General features: G+C 50.4%; 15 protein-coding genes across 15 annotated transcripts; 7 read left to right on the forward strand and 8 right to left on the reverse strand.

Annotated features, from left to right (window-relative positions):
- The first annotated feature begins 60 nt into the window (after window positions 1-60).
- Window positions 61-1894, forward strand: OGAPODRAFT_16329 (uncharacterized protein). Its single transcript, XM_018354354.1, has one exon. The coding sequence runs from the start codon at window positions 112-114 to the stop codon at window positions 1549-1551; it is 1440 nt and encodes a 479-aa protein (XP_018211744.1). The 5' UTR covers window positions 61-111; the 3' UTR covers window positions 1552-1894.
- OGAPODRAFT_47747 (uncharacterized protein) lies at window positions 1582-1971 on the reverse strand (the record flags this gene model as incomplete). The annotated part of the gene is made up of 1 exon (XM_018355561.1): window positions 1582-1971. The coding sequence occupies one exon, from the start codon at window positions 1969-1971 to the stop codon at window positions 1582-1584; it is 390 nt and encodes a 129-aa protein (XP_018211745.1).
- Window positions 1972-2020: 49 nt separating this feature from the next.
- Window positions 2021-5435, forward strand: OGAPODRAFT_87617 (uncharacterized protein). The gene has a single exon (XM_018356870.1). It carries the CDS (start codon window positions 2030-2032, stop codon window positions 3914-3916), a length of 1887 nt encoding a protein of 628 aa, XP_018211746.1. The 5' UTR covers window positions 2021-2029; the 3' UTR covers window positions 3917-5435.
- OGAPODRAFT_93771 (uncharacterized protein) lies at window positions 2030-5562 on the reverse strand (the record flags this gene model as incomplete). The annotated part of the gene is made up of 1 exon (XM_018357405.1): window positions 2030-5562. The coding sequence occupies one exon, from the start codon at window positions 5560-5562 to the stop codon at window positions 3913-3915; it is 1650 nt and encodes a 549-aa protein (XP_018211747.1). The 3' UTR covers window positions 2030-3912.
- Window positions 5563-5729: 167 nt separating this feature from the next.
- On the forward strand, window positions 5730-6995 carry OGAPODRAFT_16330 (uncharacterized protein; the record flags this gene model as incomplete). The annotated part of the gene is made up of 1 exon (XM_018354355.1): window positions 5730-6995. One exon carries the CDS (start codon window positions 5733-5735, stop codon window positions 6960-6962), a length of 1230 nt encoding a protein of 409 aa, XP_018211748.1. The 3' UTR covers window positions 6963-6995.
- Window positions 6996-7050: 55 nt separating this feature from the next.
- Window positions 7051-9276, reverse strand: OGAPODRAFT_76306 (uncharacterized protein; the record flags this gene model as incomplete). The annotated part of the gene is made up of 1 exon (XM_018356157.1): window positions 7051-9276. The coding sequence occupies one exon, from the start codon at window positions 9274-9276 to the stop codon at window positions 7051-7053; it is 2226 nt and encodes a 741-aa protein (XP_018211749.1).
- A 306-nt stretch (window positions 9277-9582) lies between these two features.
- OGAPODRAFT_76307 (uncharacterized protein) lies at window positions 9583-13607 on the forward strand (the record flags this gene model as incomplete). Its single annotated transcript, XM_018356158.1, has 1 exon — window positions 9583-13607. One exon carries the CDS (start codon window positions 9583-9585, stop codon window positions 11920-11922), a length of 2340 nt encoding a protein of 779 aa, XP_018211750.1. The 3' UTR covers window positions 11923-13607.
- Window positions 11364-13607, reverse strand: OGAPODRAFT_16331 (uncharacterized protein). The gene has a single exon (XM_018354356.1). The coding sequence runs from the start codon at window positions 13560-13562 to the stop codon at window positions 11919-11921; it is 1644 nt and encodes a 547-aa protein (XP_018211751.1). The 5' UTR covers window positions 13563-13607; the 3' UTR covers window positions 11364-11918.
- A 2-nt stretch (window positions 13608-13609) lies between these two features.
- On the reverse strand, window positions 13610-15320 carry OGAPODRAFT_16332 (phosphoribosylaminoimidazole carboxylase). The gene has a single exon (XM_018354357.1). The coding sequence runs from the start codon at window positions 15288-15290 to the stop codon at window positions 13635-13637; it is 1656 nt and encodes a 551-aa protein (XP_018211752.1). The 5' UTR covers window positions 15291-15320; the 3' UTR covers window positions 13610-13634.
- A 51-nt stretch (window positions 15321-15371) lies between these two features.
- On the reverse strand, window positions 15372-16738 carry OGAPODRAFT_16333 (uncharacterized protein; the record flags this gene model as incomplete). Its single annotated transcript, XM_018354358.1, has 1 exon — window positions 15372-16738. A coding segment is annotated over exon 1 (850 nt), but the record flags the coding sequence as incomplete, so codon positions are not given.
- A 3997-nt stretch (window positions 16739-20735) lies between these two features.
- Window positions 20736-21546, forward strand: OGAPODRAFT_16335 (uncharacterized protein). The gene has a single exon (XM_018354359.1). The coding sequence runs from the start codon at window positions 20842-20844 to the stop codon at window positions 21499-21501; it is 660 nt and encodes a 219-aa protein (XP_018211754.1). The 5' UTR covers window positions 20736-20841; the 3' UTR covers window positions 21502-21546.
- A 51-nt stretch (window positions 21547-21597) lies between these two features.
- OGAPODRAFT_93780 (uncharacterized protein) lies at window positions 21598-23397 on the forward strand (the record flags this gene model as incomplete). The annotated part of the gene is made up of 1 exon (XM_018357406.1): window positions 21598-23397. The coding sequence occupies one exon, from the start codon at window positions 21598-21600 to the stop codon at window positions 22114-22116; it is 519 nt and encodes a 172-aa protein (XP_018211755.1). The 3' UTR covers window positions 22117-23397.
- OGAPODRAFT_76311 (uncharacterized protein) lies at window positions 21638-23416 on the reverse strand (the record flags this gene model as incomplete). The annotated part of the gene is made up of 1 exon (XM_018356159.1): window positions 21638-23416. The coding sequence occupies one exon, from the start codon at window positions 23414-23416 to the stop codon at window positions 22151-22153; it is 1266 nt and encodes a 421-aa protein (XP_018211756.1). The 3' UTR covers window positions 21638-22150.
- A 68-nt stretch (window positions 23417-23484) lies between these two features.
- Window positions 23485-25788, forward strand: OGAPODRAFT_93782 (uncharacterized protein; the record flags this gene model as incomplete). Its single annotated transcript, XM_018357407.1, has 1 exon — window positions 23485-25788. One exon carries the CDS (start codon window positions 23485-23487, stop codon window positions 24238-24240), a length of 756 nt encoding a protein of 251 aa, XP_018211757.1. The 3' UTR covers window positions 24241-25788.
- OGAPODRAFT_99867 (uncharacterized protein) lies at window positions 23517-25855 on the reverse strand (the record flags this gene model as incomplete). Its single annotated transcript, XM_018358105.1, has 1 exon — window positions 23517-25855. The coding sequence occupies one exon, from the start codon at window positions 25853-25855 to the stop codon at window positions 24242-24244; it is 1614 nt and encodes a 537-aa protein (XP_018211758.1). The 3' UTR covers window positions 23517-24241.
- Window positions 25856-25978: the final 123 nt, after the last annotated feature.

A 25978-nucleotide genomic window follows, 5' to 3' on the forward strand; every position in this document is an offset into this window, starting at 1 on the left:
AAATTTTTTAAGGTTTTTTTTACTAAACTTTTCATGTCTAATTATACCCAGCTCACCCCCCAGGCTGTGCAGCCGCAGGCCACCGTTCTGTGCTGCAACTGTGGTGTGCCGATGGACGGGTCCACTGGACTTGTCATGTGTTACGACTGTATCAAGTTGAACGTGGACATCACGGCAGGAATCCCTAGAGAGGCAAACATCTCCTTTTGCCGTAACTGCGAGCGGTTTTTGCAGCCGCCCCAGCAGTGGATGCGAGCCGAGCTCGAGAGCAGAGAACTGCTGGCTATCTGCCTGCGCAGACTGAAAGGTCTGAACAAGGTGAGACTCATAGATGCCTCGTTTATCTGGACAGAGCCGCATTCCAGGAGAATCCGCATCAAACTCACCGTCCAGGGCGAGGCGCTCACGAACACGATCATCCAGCAGAGTTTCGAGGTGGAGTACGTTGTTGTGGCTATGCAGTGTCCCGACTGTGCCAAGTCGTACACCGCCAACACCTGGCGTGCTGCCGTCCAGATCAGACAGAAAGTGCAGCACAAAAGAACTTTTTTGTACCTCGAGCAGCTGATTCTGAAACATAACGCGCACATGGACACGATATCTATCAAGGAGTCGAAGGACGGACTGGACTTCTACTACTCGCAGCGGAACCATGCCGCCAAGATGATCGATTTTCTCAATAGCGTGGTGCCGATCAAGTCGAAGAAAAGTGAGGAGCTGATCAGTCAGGACATTCATTCCGGCACTTCGCAGTACAAATTCACGTTTTCCGTCGAGATCGTGCCCATCTGCAAGGACGACCTGGTGGTGCTGCCCAAGAAGCTGGCCAAGTCTATGGGAGACATCTCCCGGCTGGTGCTGTGCTCCAAGGTGAGCAACATGGTGCAATTTATCGATCCTGTCTCGCTGCAGACCGGCGACCTGTTGGCACAGGTGTTCTGGCGCACGCCGTTTGTGGCTCTAGCAGATGTTACCCAGATGGTGGAGTTCATTGTACTCGACGTGGAGCCGACGGGCCAGCGCAACGGGAGATGGCTTCTGGCCGACATCACAGTGGCCCGCGCCAGCGACATGGGCTCGAACGACCAGGAGTACTATGTGCGGTCGCATTTGGGCGGAATCCTGCACCCTGGAGACTCTGCTCTGGGCTACTTTCTCACCAACTCGAACTTCAACAACGAGCTGTTCGACGAGCTCAACACCGACACGATTCCGGACGTGGTGCTGGTGAAGAAGCATTACGTGCGCTCGAACAAGCGTATGAAGCGCAGAAACTGGAAGCTCAAGCGAATGGCCAATGAGCATAAGGACCTTGTTGCCGACGAGATTGTCGATTCAAGGCAGGCCAGACAGGAGGCAGAGAAGGCCGAAAGAGACTACGAGCTGTTCTTGCAGGAGCTGGAGGAGGACCAGGAGCTCAGAAAGACGGTCAACCTGTACAGGGCCGAGAACAAGCCTGTCGAGGAGGACGACATGGAGGAGGAGGACGACGCTCCTCAGATCGACATTGACGAGTTGTTAGATGAACTGGACGAGATGAACCTTGGTTAATATATATACTAGCTTATCAAGTTTATTCTCTCACTGTTTGGCAGCCACCACGAGCTGCTGGATGGCCTGAGGACTGGCACCCACAAACTGGCCTTCCTTCACGCCGTCTTTGAAGGTGATGAACGTCGGCATTGCGCTGATTCCGTACTCCATCGCAACGTCCTGAGCGTTGTCCACGTCCACTTTAAAGAACTTGACGTCTTTGTGGGTCTCGGACAGCTTCTCCACCACTGGGGAGATGGTTTTACATGGAGCGCACCAGGAGGCGTAGAAGTCGACAAATGCAGCCTTCTGCGAGAGCACCTTCTCCTTGAACTCGGACAACGAGCTGACCTCAACCACCTGTCTTGCGGCCCTCGAGACGGAAAATGCCCGGATTCCCTGGCGTGGGAGGGTTGTTTTAAATTGTCTTGAAAACATGATGAAATACAAATTATTTTAAAAATATATTTGAACGATTATTAATTTTCTATCTCTTATGGAACCCAAATATATAAATACCCAATCATTTGTCGACTCGTCCTTTTTCGTCAAACTCTCGCAATTGAAGCTCGATGTCTTGAAACTGGACCAATCCTCCCGCCCAATACACGGATACTACAACTACAAACGGCTAGCCCCCGGACAGGCTCCAGCGATTAATCTAAACGATATCAGTTTTGCCTCTGGCCAGGAACTCGAGTCCCAACTGCCGGCGCGCTCTGCATTTATTGTCAGCGGGGAAATCACCAACGTCAACACGCTAGAGGAGTTCAAATCGCAGAGCAAGCTGGAGTTTCTCACACGGGCTGGGGGCAAGATAATCGACTCTATCAAAAATAAAGCCGCGCTACAGGATCCGAGCTTGTTAGCCCACTTTGCCGTCTTCTCGTTTGCAGACCTCAAGAAGTACAAATTTTACTACTGGTTCGCCTTCCCCACCCTGCACTCCGAATGGCACATCACGTCTGAGGGTCCCCTTGGTGGAGATGCGCCAGACTCGCAATTTTCGCTCATCAGAGACGGCAAACCTGTTCCCCTCGCCCAATTGAACGCCGTTCCCACACACTCGCCCTTGCATGTTGCATTTGTCGACACCTCTGCTGTGCCAGACGCTTATTCTTATGTGTTGCGCAATTTTCTGACCATGCTTGCCATATATGGCTACCGCGACGTGGTGGTGGACGTGCATCGCGACAACCAGTCTTCTTCGCGCCAAATAGCTCTGAAACTGCAATCTGCGGTCGACAGTCCGAAGATATCAGGCTGGGAGCGCACGTCACAGGGGAAACTGGGCCCGAAACTGGCCGATCTGGGTGCCTTGATCGATCCTTCGCAGCTGGCAGACCAAGCTATTGACCTCAATCTCAAACTCATGAAATGGCGTATCGTCCCTACGCTCGATCTGGACCGAATCAAGGCCACCAAGTGTCTGCTACTTGGATCGGGGACTCTGGGGTCATACGTCGGCCGCGCGCTGTTGGCATGGGGAGTACGCAAGATTACGTTTGTTGATAACGGGAAGGTGTCTTTCAGCAATCCTGTTCGACAGCCGCTGTTCAATTTTATTGACTGCTTAGACGGAGGCAGTCCCAAGGCCGAAACCGCGGCAGAAAACATGAAGCGCATCTTTCCCTTAGTAGATGCCCAGGGTTTCACATTGGAGGTGCCTATGGCAGGACATCCTATTACTGACGAGACAAAACAAAAACTGGATTTCGACAGGTTGGGGGAGCTTGTGCAAAATCACGACGTGATATTCCTCTTGATGGACTCGCGCGAAACCAGATGGCTGCCGACAGTCATGGGAAACGTCAACAACAAGCTAGTGATTAACGCAGCTTTGGGATTCGAGAGCTATTTAGTGATGCGACACGGGTGTATCAATCCTGAAAAACTTCCAGAGGAGCAACAGGAGTCGCGACTGGGCTGTTATTTCTGCAACGACGTGTATGCTCCGTCTGACTCTACCACAGACAGAACACTGGATCAAATGTGTACGGTGACTCGGCCGGGAGTCGCCCTGATGGCAGCGTCATTGGCTGTGGAGCTGATGGTTTCCGTTTTGCAGCATCCGGACAGACAGTATGCACCCCACTCAGCTCAGGACTCATGCACCGTTTTGGGATCGCTGCCGCACCAGTTGCGCGGATTCTTGCATAATTTCGAGATGCTCAAGCTGAGCGCCAAGAATTTCAGATACTGCTCTGCTTGCTCCGTCTCCGTGGTGCAGGAATTCAAATCACGTGGCTGGGAGTTTGTGAAGCAGGCACTGGAAAATCCCAAGTATCTGGAGCAGCTGACGGGGCTCACACAAGTCCACCAGCAGGCTGAGGAGGCAGAACTCAATTTCGACATATCTGACAGCGAGGGAGAATTCGATTAGGACATAAGCATGCTGACTGCCCAGTCAACGCTCAAGGTGCGCAGATCGGTGTACGTTTGGCCATTTCCAACAAACAAAATAGGAATGCCCGTCGCATAGACCAAGTTGACCATGGACCCAATCAGGTCGCCGACAGTGTCACATTTGGAAACAATGAAGAAGTCGAGGTGTCTATTGGGCCCAAAGGCCTTGTTGAAATTCTGGGCCTGCAGAACGGAGTCAGTACCCACAAGGGCCTCGCCGACCATGATGATTTTGTCTGGGTTTGCAGCCTTGGCAAACGACGCCAGCGGAGCCATCAGCTGTGTGTCGTTGTGTCTTCTTCCGGCGGTGTCGAGCAAGACGATGTCGAAGTTGTTCTGCTTGGCGTATTTGATGGCTCCCGTGGCGATCTTGGCAACCAGGTCTGCTCCTCCGTATCCACCCTCAAACAGCTCGATCTGTTTCTGGTCAGGAGATAGTTTCGTCAAGTTATTGACGTGGGTGCGCAGTTGCTCCACAGCACCGGATCTGAAGGTATCGCACGCCGTAATTAGCACACGGTAGTTGTTCTGCAATAGCCAGTACGCAAGTTTTGACAGATTGGTGGATTTTCCAACACCGTTGACTCCCACCACCGAAATCACGTAGGGGAGATTGTTGCTGGTCTTGGCCTGAATTTCCTTCAGCAGGTCTATGGAATTATTCGGTGTGAGCAGCTTGATCAGCTGCTTCTCCAGGCTCTTCTTGGCGGTGTCCTGCACAGAGGTGAAGTTTGCTGTAGTGGAGCCAACAAGTTCTTTTTCGATTTCCGAGATGAGAGAGTTGGCCACGTCTGGAGCCACGTTTTTCTTGATTAGATGAGTGGATAATGCTGATTTGACCTTCTTGATATCCTCCTTCGTAATCTTTTTTCCTCCAATGATGTTCCTAAGGAAACCAAACGGCTGGGACGTAGAATCTGTTGTCTTTGCTTTTGGTGTGATGGACAAGATCTTGTCCATTTCTTGCGACAGATCGCTCACCAAGAACTCGCCTGTCTTGGTTTTGGATCCAAAATGAGCTTTGTCACCGACCAGCTGATTGAGATTCGCAGATCCGTTATTTGGGACTGACGAGTCTGTAGAAAAGTCTAGATCCGAGGTTTCGTCGTTTTCCTCGTAGAATGTTCCGTCAGGGTTCCATTTTCTTGACTTTTTGGTCCCCTTCAATTTCTTCTTGTCTTCCTTGAGCTCAGACTGTGGCGCATCCTTGATCTCTTCTTTCTTCTGCTCCAGTGTTTCAAGAGTTAACCTGAAAAACTGCTCAAATTTGTCATGGTCGGAGTTCAAATACAACGTTTTAATTTTTCGAAGGAATTCAAACGGTGACTTGAGAGTCAGCACAGAAACATGGATCATCACAAAAACCAGCTTTGTGTGTTGTTGGTTGACAGATAAATACTCAACACTGTACTTGTCGATATGATAACTGCCCACGGTGACTCCCTCCTCGTCCTGGACCTCCTGCGCGTCGTCCTTCTCTGCCTGCTGGAAAGTCTTCAAGTTGCGCTCTGACACGAGAATATCGTCGATAAATGCGTTCACGACATTGGAGAGGTTCTTCCCGGGCTGGTAGTTGAACTCGACTTGGCCCGTTGGTCTGAAAATTAGAAACTGGTCAATCATGAAAACACAAGATCAGTTGGAAAAAGATACGGAAAAATAATGGTGAAATTTAAGCACAAAAAAAGAATAATTGGCATATAAAAAAAATATTTGAAAAATACTCAGTATCCTTAATGTCTGATTTCGCAGCTCTGGGATTACCGAGATGGCTCGTGGAAAGTCTGCAGGCCATGAAAATCACCAGGCCCACGAATATTCAGGCTGCATGCATCCCCGAGATCCTCAAGGGTCGCGACTGCATTGGAGGAGCCAAGACTGGTTCAGGTAAAACCATAGCGTTTGGAGCACCTATGCTGGCCAAATGGTCGCAAGACCCGAGTGGAATTTTTGGCGTGGTTCTCACACCGACGAGAGAGCTGGCTATGCAAATTGCAGACCAGTTTGCTGCCCTGGGAGCTACTGTTAATTTAAAAGTGCGATTAATTATTGGAGGAGAGTCCATGACAGATCAGGTTGCCATGATCAAGGAAAATCCGCATTTTATCATCGCCACTCCTGGACGGCTGGCGCACATTATCATGGAGAACGAGGACGAATGTCGCGGTTTGAAACGTGTGAAATATCTGGTTCTGGACGAGGCAGATCGGCTGCTCACCGACTCGTTCACAGACCATCTGCAGACGTGTTTCGAGGCGCTTCCAAACTCGAATAAACGTCAGACGCTACTGTTCACCGCCACAGTGACAGATTCGGTGCGTGCTCTGACGGACAGACCAGTTGCTCCAGGGAAACAGCCCGTGTTTCTGCACGAGCTGGACAATGTCGACACCGTCAAGATCCCAAGCACCCTTCGACTTCTGTATGTTCTGGCACCCGTGGTGGTGAAGGAGAGCATGCTGCATAACATACTGACCAACGAAGACTACAAAGAAAGCACGGCTATTGTGTTTGTGAACCGTTCCGAAACAGCAGAGATTCTGCGCCGTCTGCTCCGCCATTTGGAGGTCACCACCACGTCGCTGCACTCCGAAATGCCCCAATCAGAAAGAACGAACTCGCTGCACAGGTTTCGCGCCGGCGCTGCGCGTGTGCTGGTGGCGACCGATCTGGCTTCCAGAGGTCTGGATATCCCCAGTGTGGAGCTGGTTATCAATTTTGATATTCCTCGCGACCCGGACGACTACGTCCACCGAGTCGGAAGAACGGCGCGTGCGGGCCGCAAGGGTGACGCGATCTCGATGGTCACGCCCAATGACCTGAGCCGGATCCTGGCGATCGAGGACCGTGTAGGGGTCAAGATGGAGGAGCTGTCACTCAACGACAATAAGGTGATCAAGCAGAGTCTCAAGGCGGTGTCGAAGGCCAAGATCGAGGCCCGCATGGACATGGAACGCGAAGGCTTTGGTGAAAGAAGAAAGCGCAGAAAGGAGCGGGAGGGGAAGACGAAGCGGCGGAAATAGAGCGGAAAATAAGTACTATAATAGAGTAATTTCACTAGCAACCAGCACTTTTTTTCCATAGCATTTTATTTTATATGGCGAGTCTACACTATTTCTTCTTTTTCTGTCTCTCAATATGCGCACGCAGAACCTTTTGCCTGTCCCGTAAACTCAGCTTCTGCTTGCCCTGCACAGCCTTCTTGTGGATCATCATCACAAAGTTCTTCTTCCTCTGCTTTTCTCTGTTGGTGGTGGAGTGCGGAGCATCTCTCTTGCCCTTTCGAGAACCGTACTTGTCTCTGTCCTCGCGGCCCTCCTTCACCTGCTCCAACCGCTCCTCCTTTGTCTGCTTGTATTTGACGCGTCCGACCAGCGTCGAGTGGTCCACCGTGTCCTCGTTCTTGTACTTGTCGCCCATGATCTTCTCCACGCCAGCCACCTGGTTCAGCTCTTTCAGCTTGGCAAAGTCAGCAGGAGTCAACACCTGCGTCAGAGTCTGCTGAATAGCTTTCTGGCGTTCATCGCTGTCTTCGAGCTTTTGTTTTTTGATAGGCTTCTCACCCTCAGTGTCCGACAGTTCCAGATCCGAATCATCGTCCTGCACCTTCTTCTTGCTCTTCTTCATGTACTTCAAATACTTCTTCTTGATGCCCTTGCGCTCGAGCTTCTCCTCTTCGTCGTCGGAAATCTCAATCTCCTCGTCGTCCTTCACGTCCACCCAGTCACCCTCGATGTCGTCCGCAAGATCCTCCTCCTCAGACTCAGGAAGCGTCCAGTCCTCGGCGCTCTCCTTGCCCAAGGTGCCCTGTTCCATCTTCCACTTGGCCAGAAGCTCCAGTCCAGGAATACCCTGCACAATATTGGTCTCCACACCGAACTGCGGCAGACCCTTGCCCCCATCGTGGATAATTTCCATCGTGGCAGACTTGCCTCTGTCTTTTTTCGAAAGCATTTCCGGAGCCACCTCTCTGTAAAGAGAGATCAGCGACCGCGCAGCCTGGACAACGTTCTTCGCCTTGGACGATTTGTACTCGGTCAGGTCCTGCAGCAGCGTTTCGTCGATCCCAGCAGGGTTTCTGGCCAAAATCTCGCGGATAGTGTTGATTCCTGCTGCTGCAACCTCGGAAGCAACACCCTCAGAAACGAACTCCTCGGCAATCTTCCGCACCACCATGTTAATGGTCTCTGGAGGAACAAGATCGTGGGAGGCTTGTGCGGACGCAGCCATGATCTGAGTCACATTGCGCTGTTTAGGAGTCAGGTATTTCAAAAAGAAGGAATATATCCCCAACACGGTGAGCTTGTGAGTACCAACAAGACGCGATACCAGGTTCATGATGGCGATTTTCTGGTCGAGATCAAATTTGTTCGAATTCTTGCTGGCCAGGTGCTGCTCGTATAGGTCCTCTGCAAATTGCTGTGGGTCTCTCAAGAGATGGATGGCAGAGAAATTCAAGTACGTGGTGTTGCCCTTAGACGACTTCTTCTTGATTTGCTTTAGAGCCTGTTCCAGCTTCTTTCCTCTCTTCGATGACTTCTTATTCACCTGCATTTGGTGACGAATGGCGTTTGGATCCAGCTCCTCATCGTCGGATTCCGCCTCCAGCATCTCCTCCCGTTCCTTGTCTGCGCCCAGAAAGAAACGGATACCCGATATGACAACCTTGGTGTCAGGGTGCAGCGACGCCTGTGTCATGATCTCGACGGTACGCGAGTCGTCCCACACGCCTCTTCGCCACAGTTCTCGGGTCAACTTCGTCGCCCACAATCCATTACCATCCTTCTGCTCCAGCAAGTTGAACAGCAACGCCTGAGTCGACCTGTTGAGTTTCTGGTTCTTGACTCCAGTGTTGCAGGATTTCAGCAGCGACACAAGAGAGCTGTATATTTGGTGTCTGAGCTGCTTGGCATGCAGCCCGTTGTTGCCCTCGATGTTTGGCCCGTACGCGGTCAAAAGCGGGAAAATGGTCTGGATCAGATACTCGGGACTAATAACGTCCTTGTTACGTAACATCACCAGACACTGAATAATCTTCTCCCGTAGATCCGGCGTCAGATCGCGATGGTTATTGGTCAATATGGTCTTCAGATCATCTGGAAAATGCTCTGTCTCCTTCGGATAGCACGAACACACGGCAGACATGAACCCGATCAGCTCTGCAAACTCCTCTCCGTCGTGGGACGAAGGAGACAGGAGAAAAATGTCTCGCATGGATTCGTAATGCGCATACTGCTGCAAAAACTCTTCATAGTACGAGCCAGGGTCCCGTTTGACAAGGTTCTGGAGCAACGCGATGTTGGTTGGTAGAATGGCGGCTCTCTTTCTCTTCACCATTGAATATTGTGATAAAATAATTTCTTGTGAAATTTTTTTATCAGGCGGTGCATCGTGGGGCAGTAGCAAAAAGCGCAGCGTCCGGTTTGGCAGCGACGGAGTGTTTGAGACGTCAGCAAGAACTCAAGATTTGCCGGCACGACGGATAAATTCTCTAACAACGCATAGATGTTGTTTTCTCCTGCTGGGCGCACACTTCCATCTTTAATGTGGTCCGTCCGTCATGCTACCAGCTGCAACTCCTAGACTTGGTATTACGTAAACGCACAATAAAATATTCGCGTGCACTATCTTTTGTTTATTATTATGTCTTTTGACACGCTCAAACTCTCAACTACTGAGCGCCTGGTGGGCCGCTGTCTGAGGTATCCGCCAACGTTTGCGAATCCTGGCGGCCTCCCTAAGCCCAAACGGTTTCCAGTGGACCAGATGCAGAGTTTTCGCGATCAGGAAGCTGCTGTTTTCCAGGACCTCTTGTTTGTTTTGATCGGGCTTGAAGGATTTTATATACGGTATGCGAACTCTTTTAGCATCGATGACAGCACTCTGCAGCGTCTGATTGGCCCGGATTTTTCAATCAACAAGCACCTCGATTTAGGACTCAAGGATATCGCCAAGAGAATTAGCCGTTTGGGGAAATACTACGTGAGTTTGGTGACGTTTGTGGAGCAGTACGACGATCTAGAGCATGGGACCGTTGTCCAGGCTTTATGCTTTGAGATCAGAGAGGTTCTGCGTGTATATGAGTCGATCCTGGTCCAGATAGAGCACGAGTTCCACCACAACGCAAACTACTCGGTTACACTGCTGGAGCAAGATCTGACCGTCAATACGACCCTCCAGTTGACCCATTTGTACGAGCTGGTAATGAAGATTGTTCAGGAGAATGAGAAACGCAAAGATTCGTCCAACATGAACAAGATGCGGTTTGAAAGCATGCTCAAATCTCTCAAGGACGATCATTACACCGGAACTTTGGACGGAGTCACGTCGGACACCACCAACAGCAAAGTCGTGAAGGGTGGTTTGGTTTTGAGCTTCATTCAGTCGGGAATTGACAAACACAAGGGAGATGCCGCATCTTACCAGTTCATGGTGGACTTATTCAACAAGGTGTCTGTTGGCTATGTTTCCATGTTCAATTGGTGGCTGGAAACGGGCACCATCGAGGACCCCTATGACGAGTTTCTAATACACCAAAATCTCGAAGGCTCTCGTGTAAGTGAGGACTACTGGGCTGATAAATTCACTATTCGAAGCGAGGGACTGCTCAAGCAATTTTATCCTCCCAGTGTACAGAAAAAGGTCATCCTCACAGGCAAGTATTTGAATGTGCTAAAGGAGTGCGGCGTTGACGTCGACAGATTGGGGTCTATTCAGCATATCAAGACTTTACAGGACAACGATCTCTTCATCCGGCTAGATGAAGCGTACGCAAGAGCTAACAAGCTGATAATCGACTTGCTGTTCAATGGATACCACATCCGGGAATTCTTGGAGAGCTTGAACAAGTACTTCCTGCTCACAAATAACAGCAATTTCGATGACTTCATGACTGACAGTCTTTCTGAGCTGCGCAAGTCCAAAGAACACGCTTCCATCAACACGCTTAGCAAGCTGTATCTTTCAAGCTATCATAAAGACGACGTGATACAAGATCATGCAAGTGCCAAGAGCCGACGCCTGATTTTCAACCTTGCGACCCTGTCACTCACCAAATATACACTACTGGACGAACTGGTGATGATCTTGAGCGCTAAGACCACCAACTCCGAAAAGGTGTTTGCTTCATCTGACTTGAACTCTCTCAAGAATCTTCTCAACTCCACGCTCGAAGCCAACGAAAACAACGCAAAGACTAGCGTTTTGACAAACACCAAGCTTGATCAATACGCTGTGTTCAGCTTCTGTCTCGACCTCGAAGTGCCTTTTCCGCTAAATCTGATTATCACCAAGTCGCAAATGGTGGAGTACCAATTCATTTTTCGTAATCTCTGTTACCTCAAGTTTGTGGAAAAGTGCTTAGAGATCTCGTGGCGGGAAATCACACACCAAAGATTCTGGAAATGGCAGTTCCGTGATGAGAGATTGCGCCGGTGGATCAAGAAGGCCAGGGTTGTCCATGCCAAGATGCGGACGTTTGTGAACTTGTGCCTGTTCTACCTGAACTACGACGTGATGCACGCGAATTGGAAGAAAGTGGAGACTGTGCTGGAGAGTTTGAAGACCGACCCGAGTGTGGAACTGGAAACGGTGTTTTCGTCAATCAAATCCTTCCTTAGCACCATTTTGTCTGAATCCATGCTGACCAAGATCAGGCTCGCACAAATAGTGAATCAGCTATTTGCAATCATTGTTCTGTATCATAATTTCGTGATGGCTTTAAGAAAAACGCTGATTTTGATGGACAAAGACCTCTTCACAGAAAACCAATCAAAGCTGTCGCCGGGAACTACATTCGATCCCGAAAAGAATGAAACCCGAATGAGACGCTTGATAGCCGGACTCAAGAGTTACGAAGAGAAATACTACTCCAAAATGAGCGACATGATGGATGCACTAAAGTACTACGGTGAGATAGATTCTCCGTCGTTATTACGTCTATATGAGGAGCTGGCGCTGTCTTTCAAGATGGAGATTTACTAAGGTTCCACTTTTCCAGAGCACTCTGCCATCATTTCCAAGACACTCTCGATATTTTCTTTGCGCATTGCACAGCACGGAACAATTTTCCAACGGCGTTGCTCCACAAACTCTTTGAGCTTCAAGAACTGGCGTTCTGCTCCGTCCAGATCCGCTTTTGTGGCGACGATTAGCACGTTTTTAGCTTCCATTCGTTGAGGTCCCATTTCCTGAAGCAGGACTTTCAAATCTTCCACAGGATTCTCGCTACCCAGAGATATCACGAAAACTAAGCCGCCCGATCTCTCCACGTGTCGCAAGAAAGTCAGACCCATGCCTCTATTCTCGCTGGCACCCTTGACCACTCCAGGAATATCGGCCACTGTGAAAGACGGCTGATCAATTCGCAGCTGTATCGTTCCAATTGTAGGTTGCAGTGTGGTGAACTCCCAGTGACCCACACGTGGCCGAGCGTTAGAAATGGCGCGCAATAGCGTGGACTTTCCCGCATTTGGCAGTCCGACCAGTCCAAGATCTGCCAATAGTTTGAGCTCAAAGATGAAATTCTGCTCCAAGCCTGAGCGCCCCATTTTCGCAAACCGCGGGTTGCGAACGTTGGAAGTCAAAAAATGCATGTTTCCCATTCCTCCCCGACCCCCTTTTAGAACGAGAATCGGCTCTTTGGTTGGCTCTGCAAAATCAATGCCTTGGATGGGAAACACGTCATCCATGAGCTCATGATATCTTTGGTCTTCGTCATATAATTTGACACGTTCATTGAGGTCTACGAAAAAGTCGCGTTCCATGTGATACTGTTCGTCTTTTTCTTTGAATATCCATCCCTTCCCCGGCTCATAGCTGTCTCTGAAAAACTGGATATTTCTGGGAACTCTATCGCGTCTCGAACCGGCGCTTGCCTTTACATGGAACACCTGATCGTTCTCTGAATCTCTTAATGAACGGATTTCTTTGGGGTCTGCACACCACATCATGGTTGTCCCAACAGGAACTTGTATATACACGTCTTCTCCCCGTTTCCCATCCAGTTGACCACTTTGGCCGTTTCCACCGTCTCCTGCAACATATTTGGCCTTGATGCTGTGAAGTGAACTCAGGCCCTCAACGGCAGACACATAGATATTGCCACCATCTCCACCATCTCCACCGTCAGGTGGGCCCACGGCAATGCCCGTGTCTCGGAAAAACGAAACCGCTCCATTTCCACCCTTTCCCGACCTCACCTTTACGACCTTCAGATCTGCAAAGGACTGCGAAGAGTCGGCCTTGGGACGTTTACTGGACGGCAGTCTCGAAAACGGCGACGATGCCACGAAATAGTCGGATGCGGGCACCGAAAGCGTAAAAAATGAGGTTCCTGGCTGGCTATGCGGATCTGCTTTTTTCACCACATTGACGTGTTTCCCACCGGGGAGCCTGAGTTTGATGAAGTCTGGGTTTGTTTCGGACTCGAGCTCCGAAACTTGTCGTATCTCGTAAGTTGATTTAGGCAATTCTGTGGGGCGTGAAGGTTTTGGAGTAATCGAGAACCTAGCCAGTTTTTTGAGCCAAGCAGAGTTTTCTTCCAGCGTAGGCGCGTTGTCAGGCACTTTGATGGCGCGCAATCGCAGAGATGTGGAAAAATATCGAACGTGACTGGCGAACATGAAAAGGAAATTTTTTTTGATTTTTTATTTTCAAAAAATAAATGCTAGTAATTGAATTAATTTAACCTCTATCTATTTGTTAAGGTATTCCTCATAGCCAACAGAGCCCAGTCGTTCAGCTTTTTCAAGAACCTCATTCTCCATCTCGCTCATGTATTTAGCCATCTTGCTGAAATACACGGGGTCGGACGAGCCAAGAATACGCACGGCCAGAAGCGCAGCGTTGGTGGCATTGTTGATGGCAACAGTGGCCACAGGCACTCCTCTTGGCATCTGAACTATCGAATACAGCGAGTCGACTCCGTCGAGAGTCGATCCCTTGACGGGAACACCAATGACCGGCAATGGAGTCATGGCAGCAACCATTCCTGGTAGATGGGCAGCTCCCCCAGCACCAGCGATGATGCACCGTATTCCCCTCTCTGGGGCTTCGGCAGCGTACTTGACCATTCTCTGAGGCGTTCTGTGGGCAGACACAATGGTAACCTCGAAAGGAACACCAAAAGCCTTTAAAATATTGCAACCAACGGACATCACAGGCAGATCCGAGTCTGAGCCCATTATCACGCCGACGAGCGGTTTGCTGCTAGTTCCTGCAACATGTATGTTGTCTTTAGGCTCTTTCAGTGTGTCGGATTGGCCGTCTATGTACTCTAGACGACGGATGCAGTCGTCCATGGACTGGGAGACAATGTTGATGTGACCCAGTTTCCGGCCCGGTCTGTTGGATTTTCCGTACAGGTAAACCGACGCGTGTGGGGTTTCAAGCGCTCTCTTGCACTTTTGCAACCATTCTTCTGGGTTAGAGCTACCCAACACGTTTAGCATGATAGCATGGGTAGATGGTGTGGATAGAGAAGTAAAGTTCTTTGGTAGCGGCAGACTGCAAACGGCACGGATGTGGGCCTCAAACTGGCTCGTCACGCACGCGTCGATAGTGTAATGTCCAGAGTTGTGCGGTCTAGGGGCAATTTCGTTGATCAACAACTCGTCATTTGGAAGCAGGAACATTTCGACACCAAAAATTCCTGCTCCCGAAAATGCAGACACAGCCTTCTCTGCCAGGAGTTGCGCGCGCTTCTGTATGGTGTCATTGACACGCGCAGGTGCAAACACTGTGTGGCAGATATTGTTTTTGTGAATAGTCTCTACGGTTGGGTAGGCATGGACGTCTCCGCCAAGACCCCGAACCACCATCACTGCTAGCTCCTTGGTGAAAGGAGCCCATTTTTCAGCATATAACGGTCTGTCCTTCAAGGCCTCCAAAGCCTCTGGGATCTTGGAATCGTCCTCAACAACAAAGTTACCCCTACCGTCATAAGCCATCGTTCTGGACTTGAGCATGTACGGGTATCCATACTTCTGTCCCACAGATTGCAAGGCTCCTGAAGTGCTTTCAACAGCAGTGGACTCGGCAACCGCGATCTGGTTTCTGATCAGATGCTCTTTTTGCAAGTATTTGTCCTTGATAAGAGCAATGGTCTCAGGAGATGGATAAATCTTGACGGAAGTCTGCTCCTGCACTTTCTTCAAGGCCTCAACATCAACGTGCTCAATCTCGACGGTCAGCACGTTGCATTTTTCCGCGAGCTTGCGGATGGCCGCCTCATCGTTGAAGGAGCCGTCGATGTGTTCTGTACTGGAATTGATCTGCTTGGCCGGTGAATCTGCACCGTTCTCAAGAATCACTGTCTTGATATTCAGCCGGCTGGCTGCCTCGACCATCATGCGGCCGAGCTGGCCGCCGCCCAAAATTCCAACGACCTTTGAGTCCATGTAAATTAAATTAAATTAATATATGATATTTTGCTGACTTGGATATTATTATCTATGAAATAGTGCATATTACGTAACCTCAGATATGGTAGCACTAGCGCACCACCATTTCGCCGTCCTCGAAGTAGTACTTGTAATTGGTCAGCAGTTCCGAGCAAATCTCCTTGGCGCCGTCAAAGGGAGTGAGATTGGGAGCCATCAACACGCTCAGCGCGCCAATACTCATCTTGTTGAGCTCTTTGTGTTTGAGCACCTGCTGGAAGTATCTGAACAGTACGTATAGGACGTCAAAGTTCAAAGTTGGCAATTTTTGCAGTGTCTCCTTCACCTTTGGCACGGAAGCCCCGTGGTCTGCGGCCAGTGTGAGTGACATAAGCTCCTTGGCCTCTTCCTCCGGGATCACCGTCACTTTCAGTGTTCGCAGGTATCTTTTGAAAAGGGTTGCAATTGAGTGCACATCAGGCGGCGTCGACAGCGTTGAGAAGTCGCAGTCGTTCTTCTCGTTGAAGATCTCCTGGATCTTGTTGACTTCTGACATCATTCCGTTCAGTCGGAAAATCCCCTCGCTGTACACCGCATTTTTTTCCTCGAGATACGACAGCGAACGGTAGACGACAGAAGGCACCGGTTTCCCGTATATTTTGAAATCTGGAGACCTGTCAAAGGACTCCTGCAACGTGGAGCCAAAGTACTTGGAGACCGGCTCAAATTTCTGGAACGAGGCGTCGGCTGGTGGCAACGACGGGGTCTGTACGGCTCCGAGCGAGACCATGGTTCCGGAGTAGGGCATGGCTTTGAACTCGAGCACGTCGGACGAGAAGTTAGCGGTCGGGATGGTGGACTCGCGCGAGCGTTTGAGGTTGAACCATTTATTTTCAGAAACTGCCGGCGACGGTTGCGCTGGCTCGTGCTGTGTTGGCGTGGACGCCACGGAGGTCGCGTAGTCCGCGGCTGTTAGTTTAGACGGCGACGACGCGACGGAGAGCTGGTCGCCCTCGTACGACTGGTACTCGGCAATGGCGCGGCACCAGTCCTCTGCGTCTGGCACGGACTCGCAGTAGAGCACGTGATGCTTCACGGAACGCAGAGACTTGCGTTTTTTGCGCGAAAGCGTGAGGATTTGGTTTTCGCGCGACACCAACACATCGTTCACGTGCAGCGTGTCTGCAGATTTGGTAGCAAAGTCGGTGATGCTCAAATAGTGCTCGATGGAGTCGAGACTCAAAGTGGCAAGACGGAACACCTTCTTGAGGTTCTTGGAGCCGACTTCCACCACGGTGGCCTCGCGTTTGGACATGTCGTGTGCTTCGTCGGGCGTGAAAAATCCCCGGAACAACTTCCACACGTTGGACCCGCGCTGGGTGCGCATCACACGGCACAGCTCCGAAACGTACATTTTGACGATGGATTTCTGGGTGTCCCAGACAAGAGGGTCGATCTTGAGGAACGCCGACCGGTCTGGTAGCATCGGCAGATGGGTAAGGCCAAAGTAGCGGAGATCGTGGTCCAGAGTCAGGAGTTTGGAGTATGGCTGGCGAACGAGGTACAACGGGACAAGCTCGCCTGGTCTTTCGTTGGAGTTCACCATGAACGACACCAGGAAGTCCTCTCGTTTTTCTAGAACGGCCTCTGGGTCAACACAAGACTCCACGGTGATCACTGTGGAGTCGAACGAGGAAGAAATATAATCGTACTGAGAAGAATCGGACGGCTGCTGCTGATGAGAGAAAGTGAGGTTCGGTGCTCTTTTTGGCGACGGGGTTTTCAAAATGGTCCGGCGGTCCGGCGACAGGTTGAGCGACCGCAGCGGTGAAACCGTGGAGATGGAAGCAAAATCTTTCAACGGGGAGAAATCTTTCATTGGGGAGAATTGGTTCCGAGCAGGCGACAGAATGCCGGCCAATGCGTTTCGGTCCGGCGTCTGAGCAACCTGCGGCGGCGCAATTGGCTCAGACTTTGTCTCTGGCCTTAGTTCGGGCCTTGTTTCGTGCTTCAGCAGTGGTTTTTCCGCCATTGGCGCCACTGGTTTCGTCTTCGGTTCCACCTTGTGTCCCAATTCCTCCTCCTTTTCTTCTCTTTTCGGAGTGCCCAACAGCTCATATGCAGGCCGTTTTAAAGAGTTGCTGCTGCAGCTGCCGCTGTTGCTGAAAACAAACTCGTCCACGAGAGGCGTCTGCATCTCCGACACCGCCGGCTTCTGTCTTCTGGGAGAGCCTTTGCGCGGAGAAGAGCCCAGCGTCATGTCCTTGAGAAGCTCTTCAGCGGCAGTGCTGCGCACAGGCGGGTCGCGCATCGTGACGCGACGCTCGCTGCGCTCGGGAACGTCGATGTCAGCCTCGTCGAGCGGATTGATCACCTTGTCCAGGACCTCCTGTTGCTTCACAGGTGAGTCCCACGGGTTGATCGCGCTATCACGTTTGTCGCCAGCGTCCCGTGTCAGGGTTTCCAAATGGACAATACGGGCCTTCTGCGAGGCCACTAGTCGTCGTAACTCCAGCAGCTCGTCATTCAGTGTCATTTTATCGCTCTCCAGTTGGTCAATCTTGCTGTGCAGACGGCTGTTTTCCTCCTGTAGCGTCTTGTAGAACTCTCCGTCGCGTGAACCCGAGTCCAAGCTGTCCTGGCTCTCCAGCTTGTCCCCGCCAGAAGCTATTTGTTCCAGAGAATCCATAACGAAAGAATGAGATTTGGAGCTCGCAGGACTCGCCAAGTTCTCAGCCATGTATTCTATGCTATGGTGAGATCGCAGGGGCTGTTTTGGTAGAGAATATTTTACCGCACACAATACCCTTGGAGTAAATACTAGAGTCCTATTTGGTAAATTGGTAGGATTACAGTTTTACCTGCAGAAATTAGAAAAAAAAAGCTTACGCGTCATACGTCAGTCCGCCGTCGTACTAATAATATTAATAGATATTCAAATCAATCCTCAGCTTTTTTAATGAAATCCGGCAACGCGTTCGCCTTATCGTTGCTCTCCAAGGACACATACTCCTCCCAGAGCTTGACCAGCTGCTTCTTTTCGTTGTTCTCGACCTCCAGCCGTCTCTTGAAGCTCTCCACCTCGCTGCGCAGCTGCTCGTTCTCTTTGTTCAGCTTCTTGAGCTTGTTCATCCATTTCATCTCGTAGCCCTTCTTCAGAATTGCAACCTTTTGCTCATGTTTGGCAGAATACTGCAAATATAGATCCTGAGCCAGCTTCTCCAGCTGCTGTTCGAGGTTCTTGTCGTGCTCCTGTATCTTTGCGTTGGCATCCGCGAGCTGACTCTCTAGCGTGGCCACTTTCTGTTTCATGGTCGAGGCCTCGGTCTTGGCTTCCACCAGCTTTTCGTTCTTGGCATCCAGATTGGCGCTCAGCTCATTGATCTGGGCCTCCGTGCTGCCCCGCAGCGCAGACATTTCTTCCCGCAGCTTTTCCAGCAGCTCTTCAGTGTTCTGGTCCTTGCGGCTGCTCAATTGCTGGCTCAGCTCCTCCTTCTCGGCCTTAAGACGCTTGATCTCGTCGCGACGGTGTCCCATGACCTCCTTCAGACTCGTGTTTTCATCTACCAGAAGAGTCTCCTTCTCCTGCAGAGACTCGAGCTCCGAACGCACGGCACTCAGTTCGTTCTCCAGCGCAATGATTTTATCCACCCCAGACCTCAGTTCGTCCTGGTATGCGTTGAGTTTCTCGGTGGCTTGGCTGAGGTCGAGTTCAAGACCCTCGATCTTGACCGCTTGCTCGTCAAGCTTCTCACGCAGCTCCGCCGCATCCTTTGTTTTCGAATCTAGCTCCCTGACAAGATCCTCCGTCTTCCTCAGGGCAGATTCGGAACTGCTTGACACGTTCTTTAGTTGGTTCTCAAGCGACTCTTTCTCTTTAGTCAGTTGCTCGATCTCGTTCGATCTAAGCTCCAGCGCCGACAAAAGCTCAATTTTTTCGTTGGATAACACGGTTTTTTCCTCCTTCAGACTGGTGACGGATATTTCTAGATCGGTGATGCGTACGGTCTTGTCTGTGAGCTCAGACTCGAAGTTTTTAGCTGTTCCCATCAGTTGACTGTAGATTGTTTTCAGCTTCTCAAGCTTGGACTCGTAGAATTTGACTCTGGATTCCAACTGGCTTATTTTGGAATTGGACAATTGGATTGACTGTTTGTATGATTGAAGCTCAACAATAAGCTCGGTCTTTTCGTTCAGCAGATGTTTTTTCTCTCCGGACTCGGCCTCTAATTGCGCAGAAACAGAGGCCAATGCCGTTTCTGCAGAAACAAGCTTCTCTGACTGGACTTGCACTTGCACTTTCAACGCGTCAATGCTACTTTGCATCGATGACTTAACCTCTTCCAGCTGGGAATTTGTAAACACTGGCTTTTCTTCCGCTTCGTCGCCGCCAGCAAGATCGAAATCCTCAATTTCGTCTTCCTGATCAATCATGGCGCTGAAGACGTCCAGGGCAGAGATTTTCTGTGAAAGCTTGACAGGCGACATTCTCTCGTCCTGCTCACCTTCTGAGTCCGAAGTATCTTCGCGGTGGTCCAGGGACGAGTCTGCCGCAATCGCAGAAATGTCGTTGATCTGTGTACCCCTGTGCTTGAGTCCCTTGATCACCTCTGTCTCGCCATCTATCTTGTCCTCGAGCAGCTGTCCGTGGCTCACATTAGCAAGTGGGCTGTTCTGGGGATCGAGCACGGGATTCTCAGTGGAGGCGTTGTGCAGATCGATATCCGAATCGTTCATAAGCCGACTGTGGTGTTCTCTGTGAGGGGTCACGCGCTTCTTGGAGTCCGGTCTCAGCGGAGTCTGGAACGATTCGTCCCCCAGATGCATCTTCTTCGCATCCGAGACAAGTACCGGAGTGTCCATGTGTCGTTTGGAATTCATTCGATTTTGATGAGACCCCACCGGCGAAGACTGCACCTCGACCGCGTCCGATTCCACGTCGAGCATCTCAATCTTCTGGGTGTCGTTGGTGTTGTTGTCGTCGTTTTCCTTCTCTGCCGTGCTCAGGGCCTTCGTCAGATCGTGTTTTCCGAGCGCAATTGGAACCAATTTGGTGTTTAGGGGCTCTTTAATACAGGTCAAAGGCACCCTGGCAGGGGAAACTGCAAGGGACTGCGTTTTCTGGGGAGACAGCGACCGCCGTCTGAAGCTGGGCTTTCTGATTTCATGCTTGTACGTAAGACCGTGTTCAATCCGCTTAATAGCGGTCTTGGCTCCGCTAGGGCTATTTTCGCTGAGCTTTGCCATATCAAAGTATAAACAAAAAAACGCGTACAAAAAAATATCCAAGGGGTGGCATGTAATCGAGAAAAACCTTACCCGGCCAGGAGAATCAACATTACAAATATTTCTTGCCTTTAAGGATTTAAATTGTACATCACCATGTCCAACAAGGAATGTGTAAGTATCATCTTGCTCTGGATTCTAACATCAGTCTGAGCTATACGAGCGTATCATTGAAGATGTGATTGCCGAATCTCGACAGGACTTTGAGGACGGGGGCATCGACGAGCAAACGTTGATGGACCTCAAACGGATATGGAGAGACAAATTGTCCAAGACCGGGGTTGCGTCTTTCAGCTGGGACCTGAAAAGACAACAGTACGACGAGAGCAGTAATTTGCTGGGGCTGGGTGACGATCACATCAGCTCCCAGACGTACCAGGAGCAGTTCAACCCTACCGGCAGCGACGCAAGCTCAGGGCTACACATCCAGGGGCTCCATCTACCGCAGTCGGATCTTGCGCTGCCGACGAACTCGATGAAGCAGGAGGACGACCTGGGAGGGATGAACATCGCGCTTCCCGGCGGAGGCAGAATAGGGCAGTCGGACGGAACGGTGACGTTTACCGTGGAGGGAAAACAGGCCGAGGAGCTTGCCAGAAACCTCCGTCGGACGCAGACGGATGGACAGGGAGATCTGGGCGAGGACGGCGACGAGCTGGAGTCCGATCTGGGGGTGGACTCGGACGAGATCAACTCGGATCTGGACGACCCCGACGACGACGAGATCAACTCGGCAGGCGATAACGAGGACCAGGAGTATAACATCATGCTATGTTTGTACGATAGGGTGCAGCGTGTGAAGAATAAGTGGAAATGCAACTTGAAGGACGGGATCGCTAACATCGACGGACGCGACTACGCCTTCCAAAAGGCGACGGGAGAAAGCGAGTGGTAGCCAAATGTATTCGGCTGTGATTGTATATTATGATAGATGGATGACGTGAAAAAATAGCGAAAATGTAATAAAAGCATAATAATTTTATTTTCATTCATGTTCCAACCTCGAATCCGGTATTTTAGTGCTTTGAGAGCGCTGCGCAACAAGACCCCGCGTGTGTCGCCGGCGGAAAGCCAGGTAGAGCAGCCCACAGACGCCGAAGAAAGCCCTCTTTCGCCTTCTGAACTCGAGGCAATCAACAACATACAGTCGTCGCTCTACCAGCCCAGCGACCCGTTTCTCGAACCGTCCAAGGCCGATCTGATCCAACAAAAGATCGACGCCATCTCACAGAAACTAGAACGACAGAAGCAGCTTGAGCAGGCCAGGTACCAAAAGCTCATACAGGAGCAGGAGCAGGCCCTTCGTCCCACGTTGGGCGACTACAAACGGCCCATCACCTCGTTTCTGCTTCTGGGGTCCGGCGTGTATCTGCTGCTCCAGTACGCATGGACGTATTTGGAGGGAGAAGAGCACATCATCGCGATGGAGCACAAGACACGAGAATACGAAAAGGAAATCCAGACACTGCTAGATCAGCAGGTTCCAAAGAAAAACTGGTTTTGGAGCTAGAACGCCTCTGTAATTACGCAATAATACTTAGAGTTTAACCGAAGAAGTTGTAGGATTTGCCGGTCTCCTTAGCTGCAGCGTCCAAGACAGACTTGGCGGCAGAAGCGTCGGCACCGTTCAACTTGCGTGCAACATCGGCCAGAGAAACGTCGCTCAGAGCCTCTAACAAAGTCTCGATGTCTGCGTCGATGAGAGTGGCTTTATCCTCGGCCCCAAAGTACCCGCTGTCCTTGGCAGCAGCTCTGATGGCACGCTTGTTCTTTTTCTTAGCGCTCTTAGCCGCCTCCTTGGCCTTCTTTGCATTCTCTTTTTCGAGCTTGGCATTGGCCTCTGCTTCTGCCTTGGCCTTGGCCTCGGCCTCGGCCTTCATGCGGGCTTCCTCAGCAGCCTTTCTAGCGCCAGCTTCTCTCTCCCACTTCTTTCTGGCCTTTTCAGCTTTTTCCTCCTCCTTGAACTTTTTAATTCTTGGGTCCTCAGAGTTGGCTCTCTTCACGAGATCGGCCAATCTCTTGTTGTCCTCAACCTTTCTCTTCTTTCTAGCGTTGTTGTTCTTCTTCTCAATGTAACGCTTGTGATCTCTGTTGGCAGTGTCGTCTGGAACGTCCTCGTCCAGGAACTCGAAGCTTCTCCAGGAGTCAAAGTTGGCCCAGAACTTGTAGAACGCCTCCACTTCCTCCTTGCTGGACTCCATCGTTCCGAGAGAAGGAACAGGCTGCTTGTTGGAGAATCTGGCCTCCGACTCAAACACAGGCGTCCATGCCTCAAAGAAGTCGTATTTTCCCTTTGGCGATGGAGGCTCGACGTCGGCATTGAAGTCAACAGAGTCGTACTGTCTTCTTTTGATAGGATCCAGCAGAGTCTCGTAAGCTTTCTGGATAATTTTGAAAAATCCGTCCTGGTCTAGTCCACCAGCAGCTCCCTTTTTGTCTGGATGGTGCTTGAGCACTTGCTTACGGTGGGCCCTTCTAATCTGGTCCTCGGTAGCTCTGTATCTGAGTTTTGACAGACCCATCACTGCGTAAAGATCGGCGGTCTTCCAGTCTCTTGGGTCATGCTCCAGGAGATCTTCGCTCTGTTCCTCGTCAAACTCGTCGTCGTCGTTCGACTCTTCCACGGACTTGACGTTCTTGGAGGCCTCGAGTTTCTCGTACTCGGACCAGGTGTGGCCTCTCAGAGTTCTGGTGGCGTGGGCTAGGAAATACTTGCCAACAGGCTCAACAGGACGCTTGACAGCAGGGCTGTAGTTGGCGTGAGCTTTGAAATCGCCAGAGAAGCTGGCAGGAACAGCAGGAAGCGACATGCTTTAGTATGGAATTAAAAGTTGAAAAAATTGGAAAAAAAAAAAAATGTTTTCCGTGCTCCCTAACCATGACATCGTCTTCCGACCTCCAACAACAGGACCTTGTTGTGTTTGAAGACCGCTCCGTTCTGCCAAAATCAGACCCGGGCTACACCTACTGCACATTGGTACTCTATAAGGCCTCTACACGGCCCACATGGCTCAACGTAGCGCTTGTGGAAAACTCGCTTTTTGGCACCTGCTACGTCAACAAGACGCCGGTTTCCGACCGCTCCACCGCCCCAGTCGTATTCGCGTCGCTAAGTACCGATGAAACAACATACCGCAAACAAATGGCACGGCTGAAGGGCGATCTGGCTGGCTTCAAATACGTTGACCTCTTCAACAGCTACCAAGACTGGTATACCAAGATCATGCTTGAGGTGGACCGACAGAGCAAGCTGGGTAGGCCAAACGTGTTCATCGAGAATCCTGAATTTTTGCTGTTCCTCACAGACATCACAGTGGACAAGCTGCTCGCACAATTGCGGAAACTAAATACGAAATGCAATTTATTCCTGATAAGCTCGAACGACGAGAGTCTGATGGAATATTCCGATTCTCCAAACGACCTGGCCACTATCCACGCTACTTTTTTAACGAAACTTGCACACAGGTCGTCTCTGATCTTCTTTCTGCGTCCGTTGCGCACCGGAAGGGCCGAAGACGTGACCGGAGAGCTGACAATTGGCAGAGGCCTGATCGGCTCGCCTAAAAAAATTGTCGAACGAGAATACCTCTATTTGATCAATAAGGAAGGGAACGTGAAGCTTTTCTATAGATAACCTATTTGCTTCTGTATATGTTATAATAATCGTCGAGAGCAAACTCAATTGCGCAGCGAGTCTCCAATAACGGATATAGAGGCCAAACAGACCGCTCTCCGACCTGGATCCAATAGGGAATATTCTTCTGGTACTGGTTGATGTCGAAGACTCGGCTGAAATCTTTGATGAGCGTTCTGAGCTCCGGGACGATGGTGATCTCGCTGTTTTCAAACCTGGGTGTTTTCTCGTCCACGGCCAACCATCTGAGGAAGCCCAGGAGCATGCCAAATTTCTCCAGAGCCTCCACTCTATGTCTGAGCTCCAGACTCACCAGATTTTTGAAATGGTTGGTCAATTGCCAGGACGTTGGAGAGTGTTTGAGGTCATTGCCAATGAGCGGCGCAAGATACGGTCTGGCAAGAGAAACAACAAAATGGTTGACATTAAACAGTTCTGTGAGTCTGGTGTAGGGCGAAATTGGCTTGAACGATTTCGTATTGATCGAGCTGGTGTAATGTGGCGACAAGTATTCACAGTGTCGTTCTAAGATGGTGAGTGTCTTGATTTCGTTGTTTGCGGACTTATACTTGAGCTGGACGCCTTCGTCCAGAACGCCGTTTCCAATGGAACAGTAAATTGCGCTCTTGATTGTGACGTTGGGCGTAGAAACATAATTTAGAAGCGACGGCACGCAGCTCTCTGTCGGATGGATAAGAATGTTGAGGATTCTATTAGTCTTCAAATACGCCTCTTCGAAAGTCAGGTCTCCGACCTTCAACTCCACGTACTTGATAAACAATAGCATGTCTTGGCTGTATCCGCGTTTGATAACAGAGCCAATCACATGGTGGCTGTTCCCGTCAACTTCGTCCTCGGGTAGCAGTTTGACCAGATCATTAAGATTGTCCTCAATTTCGGTGTCGTCCAGACAGCATATCAACGCGCCAACCAGGGCGCCGATTGCAGAACCAGCAATTATTCTGGGCAACAGATTTTTGAAGTACAGTGCCCTGATAACTCCCAGATGACAGAGCCCAAACAGAGAGCCGCCTTGTAGAATCAGTGCTGTGACTCCAATAGTCTGTCGCGAGTCGTGGAAAAAGTCCAGTTTCATCTGGTTGAAATAGCTCTGCTCCATGGTCTGGTCGCGCAACTGCCACTCGTCTATAAACTGGAAGCATTTCAGCACCTCTTCAATGTAGTCTTCAATCAAGACTTTGGTGCCAATGTACGACTTGTTGTAAAGTTGTTTGTTTGAGATTCCGCCAAAGTTCCTCAGCACACTAGATCGCAAAATCCCCATCACCTTGAGCGGGTCTTTGTAGATTCTTGCAAGCCGCAGGTCGTGCAGACGCTCGTTTATCAGTCTGTAGTCGTACTTTTTCGAGATGAAGTTCTGTCGCCAGACGTCGTAGCCGTTGAGCCGGTCGATTTCCGATGTGATCATCTCCCATTCGTGGAAATCTGTGCACGTTTGCAAAGACCGCTTTAGGTCTCGGATTGGCGAGTCTCTCACGAGCCTGATGAGCCGTTTGACCCAGAAAAATACCACATCGATCACCAGCGTCAGCACCTTCCAGAGTCCTGGCGGCGAGTTGTTGATGACAAGCGAAATAACATATAAAGTGGCCATCGAAAGGCCCTTGCTATTCCTCTTCATGGCGAAGCGGACTAACTAAAATTAAAATTGGGGGAATTTAATAAATCACGTCGGTCCTTGAGGGTCAGATATATTACTAGCGGGAGAGGAGCTACC

Source organism: Ogataea polymorpha, assembly GCF_001664045.1.
Source record: "Ogataea polymorpha strain NCYC 495 leu1.1 chromosome Unknown OGAPOscaffold_3, whole genome shotgun sequence".
Classification (NCBI taxonomy): domain Eukaryota; kingdom Fungi; phylum Ascomycota; class Pichiomycetes; order Pichiales; family Pichiaceae; genus Ogataea; species Ogataea polymorpha.